At 29.8% G+C, this 11831-nt stretch overlaps 1 protein-coding gene across 1 annotated transcript; it reads right to left on the reverse strand.

Moving 5' to 3' along the window:
* Position 1: 1 nt before the first annotated feature.
* LOC130805356 (root phototropism protein 3-like) lies at positions 2-4118 on the reverse strand. Its single transcript, XM_057670125.1, has 2 exons — positions 3287-4118; positions 2-633 (listed from the first exon to the last, which is right to left on the reverse strand). The coding sequence occupies exons 1-2, from the start codon at positions 4022-4024 to the stop codon at positions 118-120; spliced, it is 1254 nt and encodes a 417-aa protein (XP_057526108.1). The 5' UTR covers positions 4025-4118; the 3' UTR covers positions 2-117.
* Positions 4119-11831: the final 7713 nt, after the last annotated feature.

Genomic DNA, 11831 nt, shown 5'->3' on the forward strand with positions numbered 1-11831 from the left:
GTAAGCGATTCTCCAGCCTTACTCCATTATCAAAAAAAATCCATATCATACATCAATAGTTATACAATAAGCTAATCACAAAAACACAATTTAGAGCAAAGAAACAAAAGTAAATAATCAAGAAAGAGACTTCCTCCATCTATGTGATGACTTACCCTTAGAAATAGGGGTATGTTTCCCAAAATCAACTTCCTCAAACTCTCTTTTACCCACATCACTAACACTACTTGAACCAGACATTAAAATCAACCTTTTCCATGGAAAAAACCTCCTCTTTTTCTCTGCCATTTTCTCTAGCTGATGCTGCAACAAATTTATCTGATTCTGAAGCCTTACAACATCTTCCTTTAACCTCTTAATCTCTACTTTTTGGGTAGAAATTTCTCGTTTTGAGTGGAATCTGGCTGACAAATCGAGCCCGTTCGAGTTAGGACTTCTTGTCGTGGATAATTGGCCACTCCAGTCTAAGTGGAGCATGATCTTGTTCTGTTCTGAAAACAGGACTTGTAGTAGTGTTCTTACTGGTAGTCGTTCGTTTTGTGATGCGTGTAGGCATGCTTCGGGAGTTAGTTTTCTGCTGTCAATTAGTCTGCATAGGAGCCTTCTTTCTTGTTTTGTTGACCCAGGGTGTGCCTACAGAAAAAAAAAACTTATGAATTGGTTTTAGAATGTAAAAAGATAACAAAATTTGCTCTAATTGGTGTAGTAGTAGAAGAATCAATAATTCTTAATCAATAACTCTAATTTGTAAATCACCATAAAAAGACAAAAAGACAAATAATAAAATAAACAAAATCAAAGGTAAATTAAAATCACAAAACTCTCATCCTATCAAATCCAATTTCATAGGGTGATTTGTTAACTCCATAAATCACTGTTATTTACTAAAACTTCCTCGTACAAGAATTGTCATGATCTATTGACTCTTGTAAGTTTGTAACCCATTTTCACTTGTAGGTAGATTTGTCAAAACGGTTATGCAGATTGGGTTTTGTGTTGGTTATTTGTTGTTCGGGTCAATTTTGATTCAGACCATTATCAGGGTGGATTAATTTCGGGTTGGATAGTGTATAGTTTGGGTTTGGGTTGGGGTTGGGGTTGGGGTTGGGGTTGGTGTCGGGGTTGAGTTAACCTAATGGTCAAGAATTTAGAAAATATATTTTAAATTCTTTTTAAAAAGGAAAAATTACTTAAAATAATCCAACCTATTTATGATTTTCTTATAATAATCCCCTCTATTGATTAACCATGAATAATTCCAACTTTGTGGGGTATTTTCCTAGAGTAAACTCGGTGACCGGATGACTTGCTATAGCAAGTTTTATTTTTTTCAAAAAAAAGATAAATTAAAATAAAATGTTGAAAAAATGTTTAAAGAAAATTTATGATTTTTTTTTATTATTTAGAATTTTTTATGTAAATTTTCAAAATTTTCTTTAATTTTAAATTAATTTTCAATTTATTTTTTTGGCGAATTACCTATTAGAGCAGGTTATCGGGTTATCCAAGTTTACTCTAGGCAAATACCCCTTAAAGTTGAGATTATTCATGGTTAATTAATAGGTGAGATTATTGTAGGAAAATCATAAAAAAGTTGGATTATTCTAGGTAATTTTTGCTTTAAATATATATAATATTCTTTTGAACTACTTTTGTGAGAGACCGTTTTTCAATGAGACAACCCCGGACAAAGAGCTCATATTCTTATAATACGTACTAGATGGACTATCTAACCTATGAATAAGACATGTCTCTCGGTGAGACCGTCTCATACAATAATTTTATTCTTTTCTGTTTTCATAGACTATATATTGATGTACACTCTGATTTATATATCTTTTTTAAGACTATAACAAAAAAATATTGACTAAATAAGTATAAAATTGACCAAAATTTAAATCTAGCTGTCCCTAATTATAAATGATGATGTGGCATTTAAAAAGTTCATGAAATTAAGAAAAAAGGTTATAATAGTTGGGTCTGAATTTCAATCGAAAGGATATATTTTTGGGTTACAGATTGATATTTTTGATTTATGACCAATTTTCTATTGGATTTTAGATTAATTTGAGAGTTAAAAATTAGACATGTTTACTAGTAGGGCACAACCTAAATATTAGTATTTGGTTCATGATTTGGCTGCCATATGCATCACTCGGAATTTAATAAAGATGTCAATCGTTTTCATTCCCCCTTGTAACCTCAATAATCATCTTATTGTCATTTATCAAGACATGGACTAAACACTTATTTAAAATGCCCCATTCGTACAACAATCAATTTTCTTATGTTATGACACAAAATTCTTACATGATGAAGAATGTGTGGTCTATGAATATTACTTGGTGTATTAGAAAGATATTTTTACTAATATAATCCAACTAAGAGAAAAAGATTCTACAAGCAATTGAAACAACCATGAGAGATCTAAGGAGTTGAACAATATTTTATTATTTTAATTTCCAATTGATGCTATTAAATAACACCCATTTGAGGTGCAATTTAAGGTTGAAAGTATGCAACCTTACCTTTTGTTAATTTTTAGGATATGAGTTTAATTAATCCTCTACGACAATTATGCAAAATTTTACATAAATAAAAACATGTGATAAATGCGCCATTTTAATAGTCTACTAAGTCCCCAAATCAATGAAGTACTCCGTCTGTTTCTAAGGGATTGCAACATCCATCAATGACACAGATATTGAGAAAATAATAGGGAGCACTAAATTGTATGCATATAATTAAAAGTAAAAGAAAATGTATGGATAAGAATCGAAGTAAGTGGCTGAAACAATTAAAAGGGCAAACACAAATAGAAATTAAGGTCATGTTTGTATTGAGAGTAATTATTTAAGAGAGAAATAAAAGTCAAACTATACAAATGTAAGTAGAGGTAAATTGGAAAATGGATGAAAAATTAAAAACATAATGGCATGAAAAATTAAAGGAAAAGGAAGATGATTAACCTTATATCTTGGGGAAGTAAAGAGGGAAAATTTTTCCCTCCTCTATTTCACTTGGGTAAATATGTACTTCTGAAATGAGAGAACTAATGCTTCTAAATTTTCGTCTCCATCACTTTACAACTATTTCTTACACTTGATAACAATAATATTCTCTTACTGTTCTACTCCAATAATCTTATTTTCTTAGTTCGACTTTTATTACTTCATAAATATATATTTCGCATGACATAAATGACAAATTCACATGAATGGAGGGAGAGTAGAAATCTTTGGTCCCAAATGACGTAATAGACATGAAAATGGGCATAAAAAGTTACCTTAATATAAGTATCAACAGCACGGTATAACCCATCATCAATAGCTCTAGAATGTGAAGGAAGTGCGGCAGCAATCTGAATAAATTTCTCTAATTTCAAATTAGTGTCCATAGCAACCTCAGCTAAGTAACCATCTACCAATTTAGCTACCTTAATTAAGGCACTCCCACTCTTAACAACCTCATCTAATCCCACAAATCTCTTCACTAATCTTAAAACAAGCTCCACATCAAGCAATGTCCCACAAGTATGACTAAAAGAAGGTATCATTAACTCCTTTAAACTAGCTTGTTCTAACAGCCATGACACCCTTTTTTCTAATTCTTCCCTATAAGTCATCTCAATTCCTACCATATTGGCTACTCTAAGTAGCCTTAATAGGAAGTTACATGGGACTGTGTCATTCTCTGGGGGTAGGACTCCTACTAGTGTTTCTACAAAGAATCTCTTTTTTCTCCATGTGGATGTCGTGGACTCTGAGGGGGATGATGGGTCGTTATCCCTCTTGAGTCCTATGATGTCCCTGGTCTCTGATAATTCAGGGATCCATTTAGACGCGTAGTGGGCTATGATTGAGCCTACTAGGTCTGGGCGAACGCCCTTGGACTTAATGCCCGAAAGGGTCTTGACAAAGTAATCCATGTCGAGAATGCAAGCATCGTCGAGCCATGGCTCACTTGCTAAGAGTGGTTGCTTTCCTCCTCCATTAGGGGTTTTTGGGAAGGTAACTTTTTTCATTGTGTATTTTTTTGGGGGTTTGTTACTAGAACATGTTACAAGCTTATATAATGTGAATTTAATGGGTTTTTTTGTTTTCGTTTGCAGGTTAATCTTAAGCTGATGGTCTTGCTTTCTGCAATTTTCTTATCTCTTTTGATAAGGGTGTGGTTTGCAGTCATCTAACTCTTTCAGACTCAAATTATAATTTTTATTTAGTGAAACATACCCGAGTATATATGATGATAATGACGATGATGACAGTATGGGATAGTGGCAACCACCCTTAATGCGGAAAATATAGATGGGTAGTTTAGGAACATTGGATCATAAGAAGATGGGTGATCAAGAAGAGCTCAAGGAGGATAAGAAAGAAAAGACAAGGTGAGAAAAAAGGCTCAAAATCCCCTGCTTACAAGTCTTTTTCCATACAATGGTTTGCTAAGTTTAGAGATGAGTTTTATTCTTCAATTTTTTGGCTATATGAATTAGGAAATACAAAGGATGAAATAGACATAGAGAATATGCGTTCAATGGGATTGTCCGTTGTAATTAAAGCTCATTGTTGTGTTTGTTTAGATCATTTTTCTTTCATCTTTTTTCTTATTCCCATAACTTTGTGGGGAGAAGATATTGCACATAAGATAGTATGAGCGATATTTTCCTTGTTATTACAACTCTTCGATAAGGAAATGTTTTGAGGAAGTTAGGCATAACGCCAAAGTGTCTATGCTGTATAATTATGAATTCACGTGATGCTCCTTGTATATCAATATACAATATTTCGAGTCAGTTTGAAAAATAATTGTTAGTTGAAGATGTTGTCTAATTTGACCAACGAAAAGTATTAGCTGAAAGAATAAGTTAATTCTTTAAGCCAGCTACTTAAGCTAGTTGTTTTATGGAAATGGTTGGTTAAAACTACTTTTTGGTTGTTGCTTGTGCCCGGGTCAAAAAGCCAAGTCAATGAAAAAGTTAGTTATAGTAATTTTTTTGATTTTGGCTTAAAAAGTTACTTTTAGTACAGTAAAATAGTTACTATTCACCAACAAAAGAACTAAAAGCCAAAAGTTAATCAAAAATCAAATAAAAATTCATTTACCAAATACACCTTTTATATTTTAATTTTTACATCACTATATTGTTACTCTTACACCAAATGTTCTGTTAAAGCAAGTGCCAATAATCTTAATAATGACGTTAACTTTAAACATATAGTCGAACATGCTTTGTCTTGTACTTTAGAGAGGGTCGATAAAGATGTGTCGAATATGGGTGGTTTAAGGTTTGGAACGGTTAATGAGAGTTGTTTGATCGAAGCAACAAGAAGAGGAACAAGCTGTGTGTGGCTCGACCAGCCGCTCGATCGAGTGAGGGCTCGCTTGACCGGTCGAGCGGGGGTGGCTCGGTCGAGCAACTTGTCGAGCAAGATGTGCAGATCAGGTCAGTAGCTTCTCTGGAAGCTCGATCGACCGAGCGAGGTAGTGGCTCGGGTCGAGCGGAAGTTCAGAAGGCTACATAGGATTCTGATTTCGTCAGAATGTGAAATGGCTATGCAATTATGTGGTGCATTACTTCTATTGTTTATTGTAATGTTTATTGTCATAGTTAATTGGATTTTAATTGTGGTTTATGGTGATTTATGAGGGAATACTAAGGGTGATGAATGCCTTGCCTATAAATAGGATTCATCACCCATAGTAACACACACCACAAACACACATATTGTTGAGAGGGCTATTGCATTGTTAGAAACTTGAGAGTGTTCTTACTTTGCTTTAGTATTTGTGGTCTTGAGAGATTGTTCTCAAGACAAGGGAGTTTATTATACTTGTAATTGTTGAATTCATTATAATAAACTACATTTGAGGGGGAGGTATTCAAGATACCTCATAAACACTTGTGTTCTCATTTTGCATTATATTTTTCATTTGTTTTTCTTTGTTGAACCTCTTTGAGGCTTGCGATTTCATGTTCATTTATTGTTTTTCGTTAATGACTATTGTTATTTGATGTAGAATGGCTAAGGACCTCAATTGGTTCACCCGATATTGCAAGTAATCATATGTTTACCGGTCTCTAGTTGAATCAAGTCATCTAAGTGAATTCAAAATTCTGATATATGACTTATGATGAATAATATTTATTTTAATTATTTATAGATGAAATTTAAAAAATTTAAAATGTGTAAACGAAAATAAAGAATAATATAGCTAAATAAAATATATAAACTGAAGGAAAATGCAACAAAATCATATCAATAGAAACAATACTAGGATATATACCCTTCTTTCTAACACTTCAAAAGTAAATCTTGAAAGTAAAAAGGTAGCAAGTTAAGCATATTGGATGAGAAATTATTTAAGTATATTCAAAATTAATTTTAAGCGATAACTACCCAACAAATTAGATAACTACCAAAGCACAATAGGAGTATACGATTCTCCTTGATGTGGTCAACCTAGTCGAAAATAACTTATATTACATAGTAAAAATATAAATTATTTTTAAATTTAATTTAAATTAATATTAACCTTATACATAAAAATATATTTTTAAACCTGAAAAATTTGGGGACTAAACAATAGCCCATTCCATAAGCCTAAATATGAAAATGACTAGTTAAATTAGTAATTTAGGGCTTTTTATTTTACTTTTATGACAAAAATTCAATTTTCACTCGACTTTACATATTGGACCAAAAGCTTACATATGCCATCGTATTGTTCCCAATTAATACTCACCTTTTGCACATCCATATGCCCACATATAAGACTCAAGGCACTAAATTACATCATTATGTGATTTTTTGTATAAAACTGAAATTTAATTAACATTGTAATGAAGAATAAACTAGTTTTGACAAATCTAAACATGTCCAAATTTTTAGGAATAGATAAGAACAAAGAACATGCCAGTTTGCAATTTCCTATGTCATTTTTTTGTAAAATGGACAACTCACACTAGTGTATGGAAATTGACATTCTCATCCTAAAAGAAAATTCACATTTACTAGAGCAATCCACAAACTATGATTTATTTTTGAACTTTTTTTTTGAAGTGTATTATTGAACTTGATACTAGTAGACATTTATTTGTAAAGCTTTTAAAAAATATAAGATTTTCATCTTTTATCATTTTTTTATTCGATTATTGTCCTGTGATATATTAAAATAAACTCTTCTTGTATAAGACTATCTCACTATGAGACAATATCTTATAATTAGTATATTTCTCTATTGATCACTATAAAATTATAAGTGATCACTTTAATGGATTAACTTTCTCCAGTTATCACTATAAAATTATAAGTGATCACTTAATGTACATGGACCAGTTCAATAGAGATAATCGCACCATAAAACCGTCTCATTTAACAATTTATGATTAAAATGAACGCTCTTTTATTGATATAATTTAAAATGAAAGACTACTTTTAGACTCTAAATTATTTTATTACCAAAAATTGCTTTTGGATTTGCATGTTACACAATATTTTGCAAGTTATTGTAAAAAGTAGCCTTGTTCAATAAATATATTAATGTAGTGATTAAAAACACAAGATATTAGTAAGAACTCAAGGCAACTATAGAGTAGAACACATAATAGAGCAACAACCAAGTCAAAGCTTGTTATCCCTTAGAGCAACAACAAGTGGATCCCATACAAACACCACCTTGCTTAAAACCTTTGTTTATGCATAGTTCATTGCAATTTGAGTGGTTTGAACATGAGCCAACAGGAATACAAGTTAGGGGTCCTAACCCTTCGGTTGAAGGCAAACCTGTTACACTTAAAGCATTACATTATTAATGATTTTTACTAAATTAGAGTCAAGTTTCAACAATAAAAGTTAAAAAAAAAAAAGTAACACTTTTTTTGTTAGAAAATTATATATATATATATATATATATATATATATATATATATATATATATATATATATATATATATATATATAATTTGTAAACTTTAAATTTTGAATATAGTTTCAATTTGAGTTATTGAGAAACATTTTTTTTAATTAAAATTGACTTAATGATATGATATAGGAAAATAACAAACAAAAATTATTGAGTCTTACTAGTAAATAAGAACAAGCCAACGAGGAGGAGGCCAAGGAACACATGCTTTGAAGTAGGAGCCATATTTTTACTTTTGAGAATTCTAAAATATATATTTGATTGGAGGCTACTTGATTTATTTTCAAGTATTCTACCCAATTTATTTATAGTTGGTTTTTATGATAGTCATTAATTGAGAAAATCTTTTCATACCTAAATGGATGAATCTCTAATATGATTTGTTTTTTGAGATTTTAAAAATCGTCATTTATAATATATTATTGCATCATTAAATTTTGATCTGATTTCAAAACAAATATTTTCGAGTAATACGATTAATTCAATAGTCTTATTCTACTCACTTTTTTTTAAGAAAAATACTCTAAAAAAAAAATAAATAAAATAATAATCAAATGTATCCCTAAATTTGAGTTTTCATCACTAAGTTTTAGGTTTCCGATTGTTGAGTTTTTTTTTCGAGCTTTCTAACCAAATTTTTAAATCCAAAAAATGAGAAAAAAAATCACTAATATTTTATGATTATTTTTGAATTATTGAAATTCACGATCTTTGGTTAAACTTATTCAGATAACAATTAAAGATAAAATTGTTTATCTTTCTCACTCGTATTAAATGCTTTTAATTTTTTAATTCTTTCTCTTTATCAATATCCTTCTCAATTTCAAAATATTTGGATCGTTTTCAAGTCAAATGTACTAATTTAATTTGTAATTATATTTCAAACTTTACTATTTATTAAATACAATTAGAGAATTGACACGTGTTAATGTTACAAGAGAGCTTTTCCCAATTAAGAAAACTTTCCAAAATAAATACTGTAGTAAATGCACATTTTGTTAACCTTTTAATTGAATTTAATATTGACTTTACTAATCTGTAAAGTACTGATGATATAAATTGCATATTTTTTCATTGCTTGTTTGAATTTAATATTGATTTTTCTAAATCTCTAAAATACTGATTATATATTGGGTAAAAGATTATTTCATTGTGAATTCAAATGAGTATTATTTATTTAGAAAAATGACAAAGACGATAAATGGCCAACTATTAGAATTTCAATAACAAAATTATATTATCAACAATAATATGTTTTGGCAATTGAATATGAAAATTTTTAATTTTAATTAAACTTTATTCCTTAAATAATAATAATAATGATAATAGTACTTATGGATTATACCTTATTTACGATTTATTAAGCTTTAGAAAAAAGTTAATTCTAAAACTTTGGTTTATTAATTATAATTTTTTTAAGAAAAAGTTAATTTTGATAACTTTGACTTTGGTTGATTTAAATGACTAAACAATTGATTATACCATATTTGTGATACCAAAAGCCAGAATTAAAAATAATTGTCAACTAAAAATAACCTTATATTTGGAAACTCTTAAATAATGTATTAATATTTAAAAATAACATTAAATATTCATCTACTTAATTATTTGACTTACTTTAATATTTACAAAATGATAACCAAAATTTTATATAGACTAATTTTACAATGATAATTATGATAAAGAATATTTTATTTGAAACATGTCATGAATATAGTGTTTGTATATGGTTATATCGTATGTTCATTTCATAAAAGGAGTTTGATACAATGTTTGAACATTAATTTAGTTTTAATTTAGTAAATCATAAATTGATATATGTTTACTCAGAAAAAATAGTTTACTTAGTAAAAAAAATTGCATTAGTAAAAACACTAATTCTTAAATGAGACGATTTCACGGTGAGACCATCTCTATTGGGCTGGCTTAATTATAATTTCTGTCTTAAAACAATCACTTATAACGTTAAAGTGATCACTTATAATTTTAATGTAATTACTTTTTATAGTCTTAGAGTGATTACTTATAACCTTAAAACGATTACTTATGATCTTGTATAGTAATCAATTGAAGAAATAGGTTATTATATGGACCAGTCTCATGGTGAGACGGTCTCATACAAGACGAGCTATAGTGATAATTATTTTTTTCAGTAAAAAATAGATTAATTTTACTAATCATCTTTTAAGTTACTAAAATTTTGTTATGAATATTCAATAAAAAGATTTAATATAAATTAACAAACTAACATATTGGTGCATTGCACGGGAACATATGCTAATAAGTTTATTTTCGTAATTTGTATTAGTTCTAATATCTAATATATGTATATGGCGCATTTCATGGTGAGACCGAAAATTTTTTTACGATTTGTTTGGAAACTTGGAAATAATATACAATTTCCAATTTGTGCAAAATGACTTGTTTGGAAAATTCAAAAGAATTTGTATTTGAAATAAAGTTGATAATTCAAGATGTACAGAATATAACAAAATAAAAGTTCAAATCTTAAAATTAAAAATGATGTCTTAAAATTAATTTTGTTTTATTAGTCATTATAGTCTAATCCCACTTAGCTTTGAGAAAGAAAAAACCTTTATTTACTCTATTTATTAGCGATCCAAATCCTCAATAGAGGATACGTGTATATTAGTTGGGTAATTAAAACAAAATTATATGATGTCAATAATATTTATATTTACATAGAAAAATTTCCACAAATTTAAAATCAGTTAATAACATATATATTAGTATTTCTAATCAGATATCAGTGGCGGACCCAGGAATTTCAATTTGGGGGGGCAAAATCCGAACGTCACGTCGTTCGAATAATTTGATTGTCGTCCGAATAATTTTTTTTTAAAGAAAAATAGAAAATTACAAGAAAAATAGAAAATTACAATTTACAATATCAAATCCGATGTTAAAAGTTTTACAATCCAAAATATTAAAAAAAAAAAATACAAGCGTTCAAATGAATGTAATAGGCTCTTGGATTATCATTCATAATCAAAGTCTTGAGGCCATTGATTTCACCCCTCATGTTACTTGCCCCATCATACCCTTGACCTCTTATCATGGAAGGACTCAATGAATGTTCCATAAGCAACGACATAATGGCATTTTTAAGAGACAAAGCGGTAGTATCACCCACATGTAGAATGCCTAAAAAGCGTTCCACTACCGATCCATTTTCTCTATTAACAAACCGCAAAACAAGAGCTAGTTGTTCTTTTTGAGACACATCACTTGATTCATCGGCCAAAATAGAAAAGTAACCATCACCAACCTCTTCTATTATGCGCTTAGTAGTCTCTTTTGCACAACAAGTGATAATGTCTTTTTGAATTTTGGGAGATGTTAATTGACAATTTTTGGGTGCATTTTGGAAAGTATATTTTCTTATTTCCTCAACCTTCCCACCCAACCACTTCAAAAGCTCAATAAAGTTACCTCTACTATATGACTCCTCACTTTCATCATGTCCCCGGAATGCCAAACCTTGGCCCAAAAGAAATCTCAAACACGTTAAGGATGCATTCAAACGAATATGATATTCATTCATTTGAACCTCACTCGCATTATCAAATACAAATTCAATTGATGTCTTCTTTGAATCTCTTAGATTCACATATTTCTCATAAGCAATATTATGAGCACTTTTAATTCCTCCAACATACTTCTCAAGCCTCTCAGGTTTATTCCACGCTCTAAACCCTCCAACAACAAATGCATCACCCCCCTTGTTAATTTCAACATCCCTCTTGAACAAATAACAAACAAAACAAAATGCGGCATCCATTTCAACACTATATTCAAGCCAATCCCATTTTTTGAACCAATTCAAACTAAAACGGCGTAACCTACCGGAGATATTACTTTGAGGGAAATCATGTGTTTCGGGT

Source organism: Amaranthus tricolor, chromosome 2, assembly GCF_026212465.1.
Source record: "Amaranthus tricolor cultivar Red isolate AtriRed21 chromosome 2, ASM2621246v1, whole genome shotgun sequence".
In the NCBI taxonomy this organism is placed as follows: domain Eukaryota; kingdom Viridiplantae; phylum Streptophyta; class Magnoliopsida; order Caryophyllales; family Amaranthaceae; genus Amaranthus; species Amaranthus tricolor.

What these genes read in the sequence shown, in the direction of transcription:
- LOC130805356 (XM_057670125.1), bottom strand. Translation starts at nt 4,024, where the DNA reads ATGAAAAAAGTTACCTTCCCAAAAACCCCTAATGGAGGAGGAAAGCAA. An exon ending in CTGTTGATACTTATATTAAG is followed by an intron (nt 634 to 3,286) that starts GTAACTTTTTAT and finishes TTTTTTCTGTAG; the next exon opens with GCACACCCTGGGTCAACAAA.